This window comes from Erithacus rubecula (assembly GCF_903797595.1).
Source record: "Erithacus rubecula genome assembly, chromosome: 26".
Lineage (NCBI taxonomy): Eukaryota > Metazoa > Chordata > Aves > Passeriformes > Muscicapidae > Erithacus > Erithacus rubecula.
The window spans coordinates 5834681-5852667 of record NC_136678.1 but is presented as its reverse complement, the minus strand read 5'-3'; the positions used below and the strand labels follow the sequence as shown (position 1 = coordinate 5852667).

Sequence of the window (17987 nt, the reverse complement as noted above, 5' to 3'; positions counted from 1 at the left end):
GACACTGGCGCTGGCGGAGGGGACAATTCCCGCGGGGCTCCCTGAGGACTCGCCTTGTCCCGGCGGGGTCAGGGGGGCTCACAAGGGCCCCCTTTGTGCGGGAGAGGTGAAGCTTTGACGTCAGCCCGGCAGGAATTCCTTAATTCCATTCAGGCCTCGCTGCCCGCCGCTAATTGCGTTTTATGTAAGAGCCGCAGCTGCGCTCCCGGGATAAGCGGCGGGGAAAGGGAATGTCCCTGCGGGACACGCCGGGCTGGTGCCACCGGGCACGGGGACCCTCGTGGGGCCGGGGCTCAGCCAGCCCTTGGCGTGGCACATGCGGAGATTGGGGCACTCAGCGGGGACAACGAGGACAGGACACACCAAGCTGCACCAAGGGGAATACAGGCTGGATATCCGGGAAAAGCTTTTTACAGAAAAGGTGCCAAAGTACTGGAATGGTCTGCCCAGAGAGGTGCTGGAGTCACCATCCCTGGATGTGTTATAAACAGACTGGATGTGGCACTCAGTGCCGTGGGCTGGGTTGGACTCGATCCTGGAGGTCTCTTCCATCCCTGTGATTCTGTGATCCTGTGTGTGACAGAGCTCTCTGGGGACATCCAGGGACAGGCTGGGGGTCTTGGGGCGGGATGGCACAGCAAGATGTCCCTCTGTCCCGTTTGGGGCTGGTTTGTCGCATCCCCGCGGTGCCCAGGTGCTGCAGGGTGGGGGCAGCGCTGTCGCCGTCGCCTGTCCCGTGTCACCGCAGCCAGCCCGGCTGAATTCATCACCATAACTTGTGTTGGTGTCTCAGGGTGATGGATGCCAACTCAGACAAAGCCAGGCACTGATTTATCCCCGGGCGTTCTGCTCCTGCTCTCCAGCTGCACGCACCATAAAATGATGTCCTGTCCTGTGCTCTGCTGGGTGAAATATCCCGAATCTCCCCGTGCTGTCACCCCGGGGATGTCCTGCGTGCCCAGGAACAGGAGAGACCCGGAGGGGCTCACCTGCATCCCCTGGGCACGGAGACCCGGCACAGCGCTGGGGAGTTTTCCCAAGGAGGAGGAGGAGGATGAAGGGATTGGGGGGGGAATGTTGGCACCCATCAACGGGGACACGGCGGTCCCCGCTGTCCCCTCCCCCCGGCGGCGTGGCCGAGCTTAGGCCGTAAGAAGCGAGAGCTGGTACCAAGGAGAACATGCCTCGCATTCCTGCGCTGTCTCCGGGGGAATTTCGGCTGTTCCACATGAAAAATGCTCCTGCCCTGCGGGTCGGGGCGCCTGCAGGAGAAACCACCGGGCGGAAAAGCTCCAGGCGGCCAGAGCCGGCCCCGGGCACTGTGGCCACCGCGGCAGGTGCCAGGGCCACTGTGGGCCATCCCCGTGTCACTGTGACCAGTGCCAGTGCCACCAGGATATGTGTCTGTGCCACCAGCCAGTGCCTGGGCTACAGTGTCCTCTCCCCATGTTGCTGTGACCAGTGCCAGTGCCACCAATGCCACTGTGACCAGTGCCAGCCCCACAGGGTGACCGGCAGCCCCGCAGCTCGCCCAGCCGTGTCCCACTCGTGGCCACTTCAACCCTTTAATTGCACGTTTAAAAATAAATCCTCCTCTGGGTTGCGGGGGGGAGAGAGGCTCGTGGAGGAAAATGAAGAGGAATTTAATTAAGGGCCGTGCCGGGAATGTCTCTCCCACAATAAAGATAAGGAGGATCAATTGCTGCTTCCCGGGATCAAAGCCGGGGCTGGAGGGGAAGCGTGGAGGCTACAAAGGGAGGGGGAGGCAGGGAGGGGAGGGCGCACAAGGGAAAGCAGCAGAGAGACTGAGATAAGATTAGAGAAATCATTGATCGCGGGGCTCCCCGAGGGCTGGCGGCACTCGCAGGTCCATGGCGAGTGCCAAAATCCCACCCTGTGCATCCCTGAGATGAGAAAATATCCAAACTTCCCCTTTCTCCTCAGGAACGCAAACATCAGAGTTAAGGACACCTAGATAAAAAAAAGAGAGAAGTATCCTGAGCTGGAAGAACCCACCAGTATCACTGATCCAGCTCCTGGCCCTGCACAAAACAATCCCAAAATCCCACCCTGCGCATCCCTGAGAGCTTTTCCCAAGCATTCCTGGAGTTCTGACAGATTTGGAGCAGCGACCGTTCCCTGGGGATCCTTCCCAGTGCCACCCCTGCGGGATGAACCTTTTCCTAAAACCCAACCTTATCCCTCCCTGGCCCAGCTCCAGCCCTTCCCCGGTGCTGCCGCAGCGAGCAGAGCTCGGATCTGTCCCTCCGTGCCCGGCCCCGTGCCCATCCACCCCTCCCGAGCCGGGGAACTCCCGCTGGGATCGCGGCTCCATGGGAATCGCGCCCCGCTCCCTTCTCAAGCGCTTCCCACGCGTGCAAAGCAGGCACGGGAGGCTCCCCCGGGGCCGCGGCGAACCGGCCCCGCTGGCTCGACCGCCGGGGCTGCCACCGGCTCGGCGGGGAGGTGGCACACCCAGATGCTGTCCCCGTGCCAGCCTGCCAGCCCCGAGCCGGCCCGACCGCTTCCCCCGGCTGCTGCTTGCAAAAGCAGCTGAGGCAAGAGCCCAGCCCGGCTCTCAGCGCCCTGCAGGAAATTCCCAGCGCGATCCAAAGCTGCTCCTGCAGCCCCGGGGAGCCCCCAGAGAGGGAAGCAGCACCCCGGGCCCCGCGGGAGGGGATGCGGCGACCCCCGAGCTCCAGCGGCAGCAGCCGGGGGCCCGCGCTCGCTCGGAGATGCGCTGGGGGCTCAGAGCTCCCGGGAGGGCTTGGCTGGGCACCAGCGTCCCGAATTCGGGATCCGCCAGGCCCGGCCCTCTCCAGAAACCTGTCTGGCTGCTGCTCTGCGTTCCCAGGCAGCCAGACCCGCTGGGAAAATCGCCCTCGCCTGCAGCTGCCAGCGGTGCCGCGCTCCCTTCCCGTGTGAGACATGGGATGGGATGGAGGATGCCGGCTGGGGCAGGAGCGGCTCTGGAAAGCGGCTCCTGGAACCGCCGGGCAGGTGGGCAGCACCCTGTGCCCACCCCGGGCAGGATGGCAGCTCCCCGTGCCCACCCCGGGCAGGGTGGCCGCTCCCTGTGCCCACCCCGGGCAGGGTGGCAGCTCCCTGTGCCCACCCCGGGCAGGGTGGCCGCTCCCTGTGCCCACCCCGGGCAGGGTGGCAGCTCCCTGTGTCCATCCCGGGCAGGGTGGCAGCTCCCTGTGCCCATCCCGGGCAGGGTGGCCGTGCTGGGGTCGCTCCGGGCCCGGTGCCGCCTGGGCTGGGGAAATGCCGTAGCGGTGACGCGGCGGTGACAGGAGCTGTGACAGCCCCTGGGGACCCGCGGGGTCCCTGAGTCACTGCGCTGTCAGGGCTGCTCTCCCAGCCGCTGCCCGAGGGTGAGAGCCGGTGACTTTTGCAAGCCCGGAGTGTCCCGGGAGCAGCCCAAGGCTCGGGATGAGGGGCTGAGGTCAGGAGCTGAACTCCATGATCCCTGTGGGACATTCCAGCTCAGGATATTCCGTGGGTTTATGGCTCCCATCAGTTCATGGCAGGCACGATGGGATGGATCCTGCAAGTGATGGCAAGGACAGGAAATGTCCTGGTGGTCCCGCAGGCACAGACTTTGGACCTGATCCCCCTGTCCCATTCCACTGCACATCCCAGAGTTTCGGGCATGGGATGGGCAGAGCTCTCCTGCTTGGAGAAATCTTCCAGCAGAGACCCAGCACTCCAAAAAACACCACCACAGCTCCAGGAGGCACGGGAACTTCAGAGTGGCCACCAGTGCTCGGCCAGCCAGGTCCCCAGTGGGGTCTGGGGTTGCATTTTTGGCTCATCCATTCCTTGTGCTCCAGAAAAAAATGGGATCAAAGTTTCCGAGCGCCGATTTCTCCTTTTTTTGGGGCCCCTCCAGGCTGCCATTGAAGATGGGAGGACTTTCATGTGGGGATTTCTTTCCTTCAGATCTTCAAAGAAATCCAGCAATCAAACAGGTGGTTGTGGAGGCACCTTAAAAAATACAAAAAGAAAAAAACTACAAAAAAGAAACCACTTTGAAAGAATCAGAGGCAAAGAAACACCTCAACTTTGTTGTGTTAATTGTTCCGGCACTCAAAGTTCTGACAAAATGTCTCAGAAATATCCCTGGCTCTGAGCCCACGATGTGTCAGACACACAAAAAAGGCTCCGACACAAAACGCGAGGAAGGGAAAACCGACAGCGGGAGATTCCGACAGGAAAGAACAATCCCAAGGTTCCAAAGAGGGAGCTCGGCCAGAGGGGAGCTGACACCCAAGTTCCAGAGCTCCAGGGACATCCCTGAGCTGCTCTGACCTCATTAAGAGCCACCGGTTAATGAGAGCTGCCCTCGGCCCCTCATCCATCCCGTTCCAGGGCTCTGGGAGGCTCCAGCGGGATCCAGCCCCGTCCCCGCGCTGCGTTCCCGACCCCCCGAGCCCCCAGCCCCACAGAAGGGCTCGGTGGATCCGGGATTCCCGCACAAGCCCGGGCAGGAGCCGGGGCCGGGGGTGACTCAGGGAGCGCCCGGAGCTCCGCTCTGCCGGGAAATCCTCCCGCCGGGACCTGCCGGGAATTCTGCTGGAGCCGCTCCCCAGCCGGATCACGGCTGCTTCCACCCCAAAATTCCCTTTTCCTCCTTTTCCGCGGCGCTGTCGCTGCTCGGGGGGATGTGGATCCCAAAGTGGTTCCCGGTGAGGAGGGATCCAAGCGTGGAGTGACCCAGAGAGGCACAGACACACACCCAGCCCAGCGTTCCCGTTAGAAATCGTCGGGAATGCCCAATTCCCATGGCTGGAAGTCCCTACACCTGTCCTTTGGCCACGGCTGCAGCCCCAAACCCCGGGATGCAGCCGTGGGAAGCACCAATTTCCCCCAGGACCGGCGGGAGAAGAGTCCAGGCTGGATAATCTCTTGGGATGGTGGCCAGGGAAGGTTGGATCGGGGGATATAAACGCACAGGACAGCGCACGGCGCTCCAAGCCCTCCAGGAAAATTCACCTCCAGCTGTTTCTCCCGGTTTCCCTGTTCGCCAGAGCCGCTCCCACACCTCCCACACCCTGCTGGGGAGCAAACGCAGCACTTGGGGCTGAAGTCACCCCCCAAAAATGACATTTTCTCAGCAAAACGCGGCTGAGGTCATTTCCAGCCGCCCCAAAGCCCCGCGGGGCCGGGCAGGGCGGGGTGGGGGCTGCGGGAATTGCCAGTCCTGGGGATGAAAGGGCTGGATGGATAAAAGAGCCGCGAATAATGGTGGGGGGCTGAGAGGGGGGCTCAGAGGCAGCGGAAAGCAAGGCTGGGATGAAAGGAGCGTTTCCAGGGGCTGGCGGGGGAATTCCGGGAGCGCAGGGATGGGGAGCGGCCCCGCGGTGTCCTCGGGCTCGGCTGTCACCGCCTCATCCAAGGGCATTTCCCACCCTTGGGAAGGGACTCGGGGCAGCCCCGGGGAGATGCCGCAGCTCAGGGCTGGGCCGCCCACGACACGGGGACAAGCTCTGCTGGCACCAGCGGGGACACGGGGCGGGGTGGGCTCCTCACACCCAGAGCTCCAGAGTGGCCACCAGTGCTGGGCTAGCCAGGCCCCCAGTGGGACCTGGGGCGGCATTTTCGGCTCAGATGTGGCCCAGCCAGGAGCAGACACGCCACCCACCCCAACATTCCCATTAAAAATCTTTGGGAATGCCCAACTGCCGTGCCTGAATTCCCTACACCCGTCCTTTGGCAGCTGCAGTCCCAAACTCCGGGATGCAGCACTGCCCACCCAGAGCTGCCACGGCTCCAAAAACAGCACGAGGAGATGTTTTCCTGCAAATCCGGGATGAAACGGGGCTGTGACTCCAACACCAAACCCAAAGAGGAGCCCCTGCTCCGTGCCTGGCTCATCCCATGGATCCCATCCCATGGATCCCATCCCATGGATCCCATCCCAGGGCACAGGGACTTTGCCCAGGCTCAGCCTGGGCGCGCTCAGAGCAGGGTTAAGCTCTCGGAGTTCCTCAAGGCACGCGGGGAATGCGCGGCGGGGGCCGAGCGCGGTGACCCGAGCCCGGGGGGACAAGGGGCGACATTCCGGGCACGGCCCTGGCACCGCGGCCGTGCGGGGGGTGAGGCACGGGATGGCTCCGGTTAACCCTTGGAAATGGGTTAAGAGGCTGAAGGGAAAGGGGGGAGAGGCAGCTCCTGCCGCCAAAACCCGGGAATATCCCCCAAAGCCACGGGGGTTCCAGGATGTGGGAGAGGGGCTGGGACAGGGGGGCTGCTCGTGGTGGGGACAGAAGGGATCCTGGTCCCCCCTGTCCTGCTTCCATCCCAGATGCCCCTAAATTTTGGGCTGTGTTTATCCAGCAGCTGCTCAGCTTTGAAATCCAGATTTCCCACTCGTGGGGGTGCTGAGCCCCGACATCAGCGATGTGCCAGTCCCAGTTCAGCACCAGTTAAACCCAGTTTGAGGAGGGGTTGGGCACACAGAGGTGTCTGAGCTGAGCCACCCTCAGCCGATGGAGCACAGCCCTGTCCCAGCAGGGATGGCACAGGGTCAGGGACAGGGACACCAGCCTGGCCCAGGCAGCCCCTCCCTCACCCCCAGCAATCAAGGTGACAACTCAACTTTACCATTCGCTTTTAATTTAATGGTTTTCTCCAGCCCATGCTGCAGGAAGGAGGAAAAACACAACACGAGCACACGTGGCAATAGTGCAAGGGAGCCGTGTGACACAAGGACACGGCCACCTCCCCAGAAACACCCCTGGGAGGCCCCTGTGGAGCCAGACACATCCCGTGCCCCACACCAGCCTGGGCAAAGGCAATAAATCAATAAATAAAGACACGGTGCCTCACCAAAGGCACCTTTTTTTATCTTTTTTGTTTGTTTGTGTTTTTTCCACATTACAATGAGATGTTGGCATCACAGCATTTCCCAGCCCGGGCTTTTGGCCACATCCAGTTTCTCAGCACTCAGGACAGGGCAGAGCCTTGGCCTGGGTGTCACCAGCACCTCCCAAAAGCCACGGGCAGCACCTTGGAGCCCTCGCCAGCACCCTGCTACATCTGCAGCTTGTTTGAGGTATATCACCCACCCCCTCCGTTACCTTGTGCAGCCAAAAACAGTGCAAAGAAAACAAACCCCCCCACCCCCAACCCACTGCTTTCACCCCCGTGATGAGATGAGTTTGGGAGTGGAGGACGGCAGGGAGGAGCCCCCGGGACCCCCCAGCCCCTCCTCGGGGGTCACTTTGGGGGCTTTGGTCCATTCAGTGTCCTGGTCCTGGGGCATCCCCCGGCCCCGAGGCTGCCAAATAAATCCGTGGGATGTGGATCAGCAGCACCAGCAGCCCCGGGGAAGGAAGGGAGGGAGGGAAGGAGGGAGGGAGGGAGGGAGGCTCAGCCCCATCCCCAAAATGTTGGGGGTGAGCTGGGCTCGGCTCAGCTCAGCTCAGCTCGGCTCAGCTCAGCTTCACCCCGACGCAGCGCCGGTAGAGCTGGGTGTCATTGTCACAGCCCGCCAGGGACGCGCTGCTCTCGGCCAAGGGGCTGCGGCAGTGCGTGACCGTCCAGCGCCGCAGCCGCCGCCCTTCCTCCCGCTCCTCCTCCTCCTGCAGCCGCCGCAGGCTCTCGGCGGACACGCAGCCCCGCACGGCCCCGCTGCCGGGGGGGCCGCGGGCGGGCAGGTCCAGCTGCTCGAAGGACTCTGTGGACAGGATGCTGTCCTCGCTGGCGGCGCTGGCGGGCCGGCCGCGGGGTCCCGGCGGCAGCGACACCTCGCTGAAAGCCCCGAAGCCGCTCCCGGGGGGATTTCCCGGCTCGACGCTGCCCGAGGAGAATTTGCCGTTGTGTTTGAGGATTCCTTTCCTGCGGGCCGGCAGCCCCTGGGGGGTTGGGGAGGGCGGCTCGGCAAACACGGTCCCGTCCAGGTCCAAGCTCCCCGCGTCCAGCACGTCCCCGGACTCGCAGCACTCCAGGGACGAGTAATAGCCCGACTCCCTGGCCGAGGGTTTCTTCAGGATTCCCTTCTTGGGCGCGGCCGCGGGCGCTGCTCCCGCTGCTGCGGAGACCCGGGGCAGCCCCGCGGGGACCCCCTCCCCATCCTCGGCCGGCGGGGGGCCGGGCCCGGGCACCTTCTGCTCGCACGAGTTCCTCTTCTTCAGGATGCCCTTGGGCCGCTTGAGGATGGACTTGGAGGGGTTCTCGGGGCCCGCGGGCACCTCCTGCAGGGCGTGCGAGACGTCGTTCTCCTTCTTGGACTTCTTGAGCGAGCGCTGCCGCTCCGGGGCCGCGCCAGGCATGTGCTGCTTGAGGAAGCAGCGCACCTTGGAGCCGTTCTCCAGCAGCGGCCGGGACGAGCGGCGCAGCCACTCGGCCACCGTGGCCAGCGGGGATTCGCTCTCCCGCAGCAGCTCCTGCTCGCCCAGCGGCGTTTTGTAGCCCCAGTTGACCCACCAGTGCGTGGCAATGTCCTCGATGGTGGCCCGGCGCTCGGGGTTCACCATCAGCATCCAGCGGATCAGCCCGCAGGCATCTGGGGAAGGGACAGGTCAGGCACGGGAGGGGACACGGGGAAGGGACACGCGGGGGGGCGGGGGGGGGGTGTCCCTACCTGAGAGTTTCGTGGGCTCCCTGTAGTCCCCACTCGTGATCTGCTTGACCAGAGTCTTGTAGTCGTGGCCATCGAAGGGCATCGTGCCGTGGACCAGGATGTAGAGGAGGACACCCAGGGACCAGCTGTCCACCTGTGGAAGGGACAGAGGAGCCTGGAGGGGACAGCAGGACAGGCCTGTCCTGGTCCCCACCCCACCAAAGTCCCATCAGGACTCCCAGCACGGCAGCAGCCACAGGGAAGGGACGGGGTGTGGGGCAGGACCCCAGCACACCCTGCAGTGCCCTGTTATCCCAAATACCCTGGGAAAAGCCCAGAGGGATTCCCACGGCCCGGAGGGAGGCACAACCCACCTCGGGGCCCTTGTAGGGCCGCCCGTTGATGATCTCGGGGGACGCGTACAGGGGGCTGCCGCAGTAGGTCTGCAGGAGCTTGTCCTGCTGGAAAACGTTGGACAGCCCGAAATCTGCAATCTGGGGGGACAAACACAGCTGTCATCCAGTGGCAAAGACCCTCTTCCCAAAGCTCCCATTCCCAAAGTCCCTCTTCCCAAGTTTCCCAAGGCTGAAAGCTCTCCTGGAATAAACCTGGTCCAAACCAAGGCTGCCCTTGGTTCTGAATCCTTTCAGGTGGCACCACCAGCCTGGTTTTCCACCCCTGAGGTCACTCCTGCTGTTCCCAAAATCCCCATCCCAGGCACAGCAGCAGCTGCCCTGCGGCGCTGGCAGCGGGAGCAGAGTGGAAAGGTGAGGCTGGAAGCACTTCCAGGCTTTCCTCCAGCTCATTCCCAGCCACCCCGGGCTGCAGCGGTCCCTATCAGCTCCACCTTGCACAGGTACTCATTATCCTCATTACAGCTGTCACAGGAGCTTCTGTGGCTGCCCCGAGCTCCCAATTGCAAAATTATCCCCGGTGGAGATAAATCCTGCAGCCTGTTCTCAGTGACCGCAGGGATCCCTGTGAGAGAACGCTCAGGGGAGCTGGCAGCTCCTGGCTGGCACGTTCAGAAACCAGGAAAAGAGCCCTTCTCATGCAGCCAGCCTTGATCTGGGCTCAGACTTTGTCCCCTTATCAGCAGGCTGATATCAGTTATGGCTTTACCAGATCTGCTCAGGTGCCAGGCTCTGCCAGCTCTCCTGAGGATCCAGGTGGTGCCAGAGCTCTGGGAATCACGTGCCCTGAGGGGACTGAGGCGTTGTGGTCCCCACCTGTCCCTGCAGGCCGGGCAGCTCCCCTGGGTGACACCCCAGCCCCTCACCTTGATGTTCCCGTTGGCGTCCAGCAGGATGTTCTCCAGCTTCAGGTCCCGGTGGACGATCCCGTTCTGAGGGAAGAGCCGGGGTTAACTCGTGGGGGTTGAGGGAGGGCAGCTCCGGCACGGGGGGAGGGCCCGGAGGAGCTGCAAACAGCTCGGGTGTGGCCCCGGGTTTGGATGGCCTGGGTGTGGCCCCGGGCATGGGTGGCCTGGGTGTGGCCCCGGGCATAGCCCGGGTTCTGTGGCACCAGGATCAGGGAGGTGATAGCAGCAGGTGCCACCCTGGGCTCCTCCATTGTCCCCAGCCAGGGCAGCACGCAGTGCCAGCCCCACCCGGGCACAGCTGCAGCTTGGCCAGGCCCTGCCGTGCCCAGCTGAGCGAGCCCTGGCCTGGTTTGGGGTCAGGAGCTGCCTTGGGGCATCCTCCGGGCTGGAGGGTCCTGCCAGGGCAGCATCCCAGAGCCCCAGGGGGGTCCTGTAGGGCAGCATCCCACCATCCCACAGCTTCACCTTCCAGCAGGAACAGGACAGGTGAGCCAGGCTTTGGCTCCCAGCCCCGCGGGCAGCCCTGGGCGTCTCCGTCTGCCGGGTGGGAGGGGAGGTGACAACTCCCAGGCCGGGTTAGTCACCTCCACAGCGCAGCAGCCGAGGCCAGGACCTCCCAAAAGCTGCCAGGGTGCTTCCACACCCTTCGGACTGAGGCAGGACCAACCCTTCTGCTGGGAAAGGTGAAGAACCACGGGCTCTTCTGACCTCCCGTGGGGCTGCACCCCTCCCCACTCACTCTGCTGTGGGAGGAGTGCTCAGGAGAGCACCCAGCTGCTCTGCCATGGGGAAATCCTCAGGAGGAGCGCTCAGGAGAGCACCCAGCTGCTCTCCCGTGGGGAAATCCTCAGGAGGAGCACTCAGGAGAGCACCCAGCTGCTCTGCCATGGGGAAATCCTCAGGAGGAGCACTCAGGAGAGCACCCAGCTGCTCTCCCGTGGGGAAATCCTCAGGAGCAGGGCTCAGGAGAGCACCCAGCTGCTCTCCCGTGGGGAAATGCTCAGGAGGAGCGCTCAGGAGCCCACCTGGCCTCTCTCCCGTGGGGAATCCCGGGGAAGCCGCGGGGCTGGCTCACCTTGTGGCAGTAGTAGACAGCAGACACGACCTGTCGGAAGAAGTGTCGTGCCTCCTGCTCCGAGAGCCGCTGCCGCTCGCTGATGTAATCATAGAGGTCGCCCTTGCTGGCGTATTCCATCACAATGACGATCTTGCCGCTGTTCTCGAACACTGCGGGGCACGGGAAAGGGAATCCTCGTTAGGGCGTTGCTGTTAATGAGCAGCTGAAACCTTGGTTCACCCTAATGCTGCCCACCCCAATCCCTGCTGTCAGACTGGGGCTAACAGGGACCTGCAGGTCGGGGGGGGGGCACCAGAGCTGTCACCCACACCCCCAGAGCTGCTGGCCCAGTGGCTGTGCCACCACTGAGCCTGTGCCACCAAGGCTCTGCCACCAGGGAGTCTGTGCCACCACTGGCTGTGCCACCAAGGCTCTGCCACCAGGGAGTCTGTGCCACCACTGAGCCTGTGCCACCAAGGCTCTGCTACCAGGGAGTCTGTGCCACCACTGAGCCTGTGCCACCAAGGCTCTGCCACCAGGGAGTCTGTGCCACCACTGGCTGTGCCACCAAGGTTCTGCTACCAGGGAGTCTGTGCCACCACTGGCTGTGCCACCACCGAGGTTCTGCCACCACAGCGGTGACTCAGACCTGCGGCTCTTTGCTGTAACCCCTCGCCAAGGGCGAGGTGACAGCGCTGGCACAGCCGGTGACCTTCCTGCCTGTTCCCAGTGCTCCCAAAAAAGGCTGTGGCTGGAGCCAAGAGCCGGAGCGTTTTCTTCCTGTTTGCAGAAAGCACCTCGGTGTTTTTGAATTCCTGGCGCCGGTGTGAGTCAGCGCTGGCAAACAGCGCGGAGGAGCTGCCGGCGCTCGCCTTTGTTCGCAGCACAAAAGGCTCCGGATCCCGCACAAGCGCCGGGAGCAGGGGCAGAGCCGGCCCGAGGAAGGGCAGGGGCACAGCAGGGCCCAAGGCCTGGGTCTGCTAAGCCTGACCCAGCTGCGGATTTGGGTTTAGTTTGGTCCTGGCTGGAGAAATTTCTCTCGGGATATCCCAACCCCCTGGCAGCAAAGCCCAGCCCTGGCCATAAAGCCCAGCCCGGCAGCACCAGGAACTCTCCCAGCACGCTGTGGTTTGGTTTTCCAGTACCCCAGGGAATGAGGAGGACTCCAGGACTGAGATTAAATCCTGCCTCGGGCTCAGGATCCACGGAGATTCCAAATTCTCCGGGATGAGCGCCTGGCACAGCCACCCTCAGGTCCTGCTCCCCAGCACAGCTCAGCCTCCCTCCACAGCCCCACCGCGGCTTCCAGCTCCCAAAAATCCACATTTGAGGCTGGATTCGCTGTCTGGCAGGGAGGGGAGGGGACAGAACAGGAAGGGTTTTTTTCTGGAGCAGGTTATTTCCCCTCACCGGGGAAAACACAGCCCGGGAGCATCGGCATTCCCTGTGAGCGAGCAGGAACAGGAGCCAGGTCCTGGAAGGGAGGAGAAGCCAGGCCAGACCCACCCCAAGAGCCCCCCCGGCACCCAGCCCCTTCCCCAGGCTCGGATCATGGATGCAGCTGGAAAAGAGAAGGGAGAGGAGGCCTCACCTTCGTGCACGGCGATGATGTGCGGGTGGTTGAGGGAGGACATGATCTCGATCTCCCTCCGGATGTGGACAAGGTCCTGCTCATCCTTGATTTTGTCCTTCCGGATGGATTTGATGGCCACCTGCGGGTGGGCACAGAGGGGGCTGTGAATTCCCGAAGGAAGAAATTCCTCCCTCCTCTGTTTTGGGAAGGGACTCGCAAACAAATCCCGGCTTCCCCATGGGCTCCATGGAAACAGCTCCCAGAAAAGCCAATTTATCCATTTGAGGTTTATTCTTTCCAAATCCTGCTGCTGTCCCCGAGGGACACCTGTGACAGCTCCTCATTTTTGGGGGGCCTGAGCCTCCTCCCGCAGGTAGCACAGCCCTGCTCCTCATTTTTGGGGGCTCCCGGAGCTTTATCCCACAGGTAGCACAGCCCTGCTCCTCATTTTTGGGGCTCCCGGAGCCTCCTCACAGGTAGCACAGCCCCGATTTTTGGGGCTCCCTCCTCACAGGTAGCACAGCCCGATTTTTGGGGCTCCCTCCTCACAGGTAGCACAGCCCCGATTTTTGGGGCTCCCTCCTCACAGGTAGCACAGCCCCGATTTTTGGGGATCCCAGAGCCTCCTCACAGGTAGCACAGCCCCGATTTTTGGGGCTCCCTCCTCACAGGTAGCACAGCCCGATTTTTGGGGCTCCCTCCTCACAGGTAGCACAGCCCTGATTTTTGGGGCTCCCTCCTCACAGGTAGCACAGCCCCGATTTTTGGGGCTCCCTCCTCACAGGTAGCACAGTCCCACTCCCAATTTTCGGGCTTTACAGGGATCACGTCCCGGCGCTGGAGCTCGGCCAGCCCTGGAATGTGCCCCATGACTGGGGAGATAACCACAACAACAACAACAGCCAACTCCTGGGGTGAGGAAAAGGGAAAAAAACCCCACACCTCGGCTTTTGTTTGCCTCTAAACCACTTTATTTCTAGGAGTAAGAGAAAGTTTGGATGAAAAAGAGATCCCTGCTCGGAACGGGGTGGGAGAGCCAGAGTTTTCCAGGCTTTCCTTTGGGTTTTCAAGTTTTCCTCTACAAGGAGATTGAAAAGGGAGGAGAAAGAGGGGTAAGAATAGACGCCTTCTAATCCCCTTTCAAAGGGGCTGCGGGCACACAATGCGCTCCCAGGGCTGAATTTACAACTGAATCCAGCAGAACCTTTCATTTATTTTTTTTTTTTCTTCTTTTCCCCTCCCAGACAAGAATGCGGAACAGTTTTAATCCCGTCAAGGGACCCTCGCAGCAGTCGCCCAGCAACGGGGAGAGGGGCCACGGAGGGATGCTCAGCCCCGTGTCCCTGCCATTCCGGGGCCTCGCTCCTAAAGCCCAGCCCAGCAGGCAGCCAGGTTTTGTTAAGCCGGGTCTGTGGCACCCGCGGGAGGCAGCAGGCACAGAACCAGCGAGATCTGAGCGGGGAGAAGCCTCTGGAAGGGGGCTCAGGTTGGTTCCTGAAGTGCATTGCTGGCCCCAAATCGCATTTTTGTGGCCCCAAATCGCATTTTCGTGGCCCTAAACCACCCCAGGCAGCAGCAGCCAGTGCGGGAATTGCTCCTGGAGGATCCAGCACATGCAGGAGCAGCGGACTCTGGCCTGGGGAAGTTCAATAACCCCGGCCCGAGTTTCTGGATAAAGCAATACCGAAAGTGTTTGGCTCTTCTGGGAAGCCCAGCCAGGTTTTCTTTCCACTGACCTTTGTTTAACAAGTTACATTTTAACAATTTTTTTTTTTTTCCGCTGCTGCTTCAATTACCTGAGCCTTGCAGAGCCTCCCAAATTCCTGCTGGCTCCCTCCGTCCCTGCCCCCTGACACCCGCCCAGCAGCCTCAGCATTTCAGGACCAAAAATTCTGAGCATTTCTGAGCGTTTCCTCGCTGCCCTAGAGGGGCACTCACAAAATTCTGAGGGCTCAGGGCGAGGAACCACAATCCATAAAAAGATGAAGCAGCTCCAGGAGATGCCCCTGGATCTCTGGCTGTATCCAGCAGTGCTGGATCCTCACCGTGATCCCAAAATTAGTGACCTGCAGGCAGGTGGAGCCATCCCATCTTCCCCCAGGGATGCTGAGCAGAGGCTTTGTTCCCAAATTTCCCCTGCCTGACGGGGATGGGAGCAGAACGTGTCCCCCGGAGACGGGAAAGGCCACCCTGGATTGGGGACAGCAGCCTCGGGGACAGGCAGTGCCACAGGAAAATACTGCAGGGAAACAGCCAGGAAATCCCTCCGGCAGTGCAGCGCGCTCGGGAGCACTTTCCAAGTCAAAAAAGGCTTTTAATTACAAGTTTTTGGGGGCAGGACAGGTATTTTCAGCAGCTGCTGAAAGATGCATTAAGCTACAACCTCAGGCAGCGCTTCAGAAGCTGTTCCAGGCTGCGAGGGCAGCGTTTGGTGCTCGGTGAAACGCGGATTGAAATCCAGCGTGGGTTTCCCAGAAGAGGCTCTGGAATATTCCAGGTGCTGCCTCCTCCTGACACCACGCGGGCCCCAAACCGCGTTTGTGACACCGAGGATTGTCCCACGGGAGGTCCCCCGGCTGTGTTTGGTTTGGCTGCGGGCCAGGGATTGGGAGCCAGGCTGGGAAAAAATCCAGGCGGGGAGGAAAAGAAAGAGCCCGGGGGCTGCCCTGCAAACAGGTGCAGAAAAAAGGGGAGGAAAGAAAAAAAAAAAAGGATGGGGCAAAAAAAGGGGAAGGGGAAAAAAATGAAAGACAAAAAAGGGAAGGAAAAATGGGAAGGAGGGAAAAAAGAAGGGAAGGAAGAAGGGAAAGAAAGAAAGAAAGAAAAAAAAGGAAAAGCAAAAAAAGGGAAAGGGAAAACATCCAGCAGTACCCTCCCCACCTGATATTGCAGGGATTTTTGTAAGGATTGGGAAAGGCACTCAGCAGGAGCATCACTTCGGATAAAGAGTTCTAACAAGAAAAAAAAAAAAAAAGAAAGATAATTTTTCCCACACAAATAATTCATGGAAGTCCTAAAACACCCTCCAGCTGCAGGAGCCTGGAATTTCCTGTCACCTTCCAACCAAATCAGCCTGCTCTGGGTACAGGTATTTTAAAATTCAGAGAGGAACAAGAAATCCGGGCGGTAAAACGAGATGCTTCAAGTGTCAGAGGCAATTCCCGATTGGCCAGAGGCAAAATCCCTGCGGATGGAGCAGCTCCAGCTTTTCAGCCCGAGCCGGTGCCGGTCCCTGCCCTCACAGCCGCGGGTTTGGGAAGTGAAAACCGCTGGGGAAAGGAGCAAACAAGAGCCGAGCTCGGGATAAACCTCCAGATTAAGCAGGCCCGGAAATGCTGAGCGCTCCGAGAAAGAATTTGCGGGAAGAGGAGAGAGATTTGTGGGTTTGAGTCTCCTGTTCCTTCACCGGGCCGGGGAGGTGCTGCTGAGCAGAGCCTTTGATTTTCTGCGGCGTTGATTGAGGGCTCGGTGGCCCGTGGGTTGAATTTGCATGAAAATAAAGCGATGCCAGAGCCCGTCCTGAGGGGCTCCCGCAGAGTTTTGGGGCATAGAGCTGAGATTTCGGAGCTGCAGGTGCGGGCAGCGAAAGGCAAATTTTCTCTGGCATGCGAGGGGAGGAATCCTCGCAGCTCTGAGGGTGGAAGCTGCATTTCCAGGCCCTGATTATGCAGCAAACAGCGGCTCGGACGGGCTGATGGAAAGGGCAGAGCTGCCTTCGGATCTGATTTCATCAAGATTACACAAGGAAAGCTCGCGGATTCGCGGCTCTTTCCCCTGGGATGTCGCCGATCCCAGCCCAGCCCCTGCCAGGGCCCGTCCTGCCTCTCGCGGGTCACCTCAGCTCAGGCCGGGCTGCGAGGGGCTGTTTGGGTCCCTCCCACCCCTTGGAATTCACGTCCAGGGTTGAATCCTTGCAGATTCCCACAGGACAGAGCAGCACCCGGCGTTCCTGGGGGTTCAATCCCCTTTTCCCTGGGGAAAGCTGAGCCGGGCTGAGCCAGAGCCACTTTCCCCAGCGAGCTGGGGTGAGTCAGGATTTTGGAGAGCCCGGCTGCGCTCTGGGTGCCCCACACCGTGTGAAAGAAAGCCCAGCCCTCAGCCAGGGTGAGAGGAAGGGAAAAGCCCTTCAGACTCGAGTGCGGTGTTTGCTCTGGCGGCCGCGTCCCCGCCCGCTCCTTCCCCCAGGAAGCGCGACCGCGGTCAAGTGGGCGAGAGGAGCCGCAGCCCCCCGGGAGAAGGGGCGAGACCCCCCCTGGGCTCCCCCCGGCCCCCTGAGCCTCCCCTGCCCCACGGCGAGGGCAGAGCCGCAGCCTCCGAACACTGCGGGGGGAGCGGGCCCGGCCTGGCTGCACCGAGCCGGTACCGGAGAACCGGGAATGGAACCGGGACCAGATGCTCGGAGCGGGGATGCGCGGGGGTCGGTGGGGATGGATGGGAGGCACCGGAACCAGGCTGAGGGGAGCGGGGGCAGCTCAGGGACCACCGAAACACGGCGGGGTTGCGGCGGGGACAGGGAGGGACACACGGGAACGAGGGATGTACCGGGGACAGAGAGGGACACACTGGATCGGGGATGTACCGGGGACAGGGAAGGACACCCCGGACCGGGGGATGTACCGGGGACGCAGAATGACACACTGGACCGGAGGGGATGCGGTGGGAACGCCAAAGGTGCACGGGGAGGGACCGAGGGATGCTCGGGGACCCCGCACACGGTGACGATGCCCCCCCAAAAGGATCCTTACCAGCTTCCCGGAGCGCTCCCGGGCTTTCTTCACCTTCCCGTAGGTGCCTTTGCCCAGCGTTTCCAGGAACTCGTAGCGGTGTTTGAGGTTGTGCTTGTGGTGGTGCCGCTTCACCGCCTGCTTCTTCATCAGCGGCCGCGGCGATTTGATCAGCCCCTCGGCCAGCGAGGCGGCCAGAGCAGAACCGGTGCCGGTTCCGGGCCCCGCCGGCCGCTCCATCCCGCTCCCTACCCCGGCTCCGGCTCCGCCGCCCGCCCCGTCCCGCCCGGCCCGGCGATAAATGCGGCGGCTCCGGTGGCCGCGCCTCCCTGCGCCCATTGGCGGCTCCCGCCACAGCCCCGCCCGGGGCCGGGACCGGGAGCGGGACCGGGAACGGGACCGGGAGCGGGGATGGAGGGGCCGGGCTGCGGGGACACCCCGCGGACAGCGGGGAACCCGCGGGAAGGGCTGGGGGGAGACCCAGGGAGCAGCGGGCCGGGGGCGCCCATAAATTTGGGGTCAGGGAGGGGGTGTAGAGCGGGGGGCAGAGGGAATCCAGGGACGAGGGAGAGAGGAAGGACAAAGAGGGGCGCGGGGGGGGTTCCCAGATTGAGGGAGATGCGGATTTTCCAAGGATGATGATGCAAGGAGAGATTTTCACCCCGAGGCTGGGAAGGGGACCAGCCCCAGAGCGCTGGGAGTGTCAGAGGGGCTCTGGAGGAAAGCCTGGAGTGCCAGGACAC

General features: G+C 62.0%; 1 protein-coding gene across 1 annotated transcript; it reads right to left on the bottom strand.

Annotated features, from left to right (window-relative positions):
- Nucleotides 1-6599: 6599 nt before the first annotated feature.
- NUAK2 (NUAK family kinase 2) lies at nucleotides 6600-17550 on the bottom strand. The gene is made up of 7 exons (XM_079327288.1): nucleotides 17266-17550; nucleotides 12539-12659; nucleotides 10966-11117; nucleotides 9849-9914; nucleotides 8944-9063; nucleotides 8591-8723; nucleotides 6600-8512 (listed from the first exon to the last, which is right to left on the bottom strand). Exons 1-7 carry the CDS (start codon nucleotides 17482-17484, stop codon nucleotides 7440-7442), a joined length of 1884 nt encoding a protein of 627 aa, XP_079183414.1. The 5' UTR covers nucleotides 17485-17550; the 3' UTR covers nucleotides 6600-7439.
- Between the last annotated feature and the right edge of the window lie 437 nt (nucleotides 17551-17987).

Excerpts from the sequence above, each read along its gene's own strand:
- NUAK2 (XM_079327288.1), bottom strand. The coding sequence starts at position 17,484 with ATGGAGCGGCCGGCGGGGCCCGGAACCGGCACCGGTTCTGCTCTGGCC. Across the intron at positions 9,064-9,848 it reads ACGCCAACGGGAACATCAAG|ATTGCAGATTTCGGGCTGTC; the intron begins GTGAGGGGCTGG and ends TTGTCCCCCCAG. Across the intron at positions 8,513-8,590 it reads GGAGCCCACGAAACTCTCAG|ATGCCTGCGGGCTGATCCGC; the intron begins GTAGGGACACCC and ends TCCCTTCCCCAG.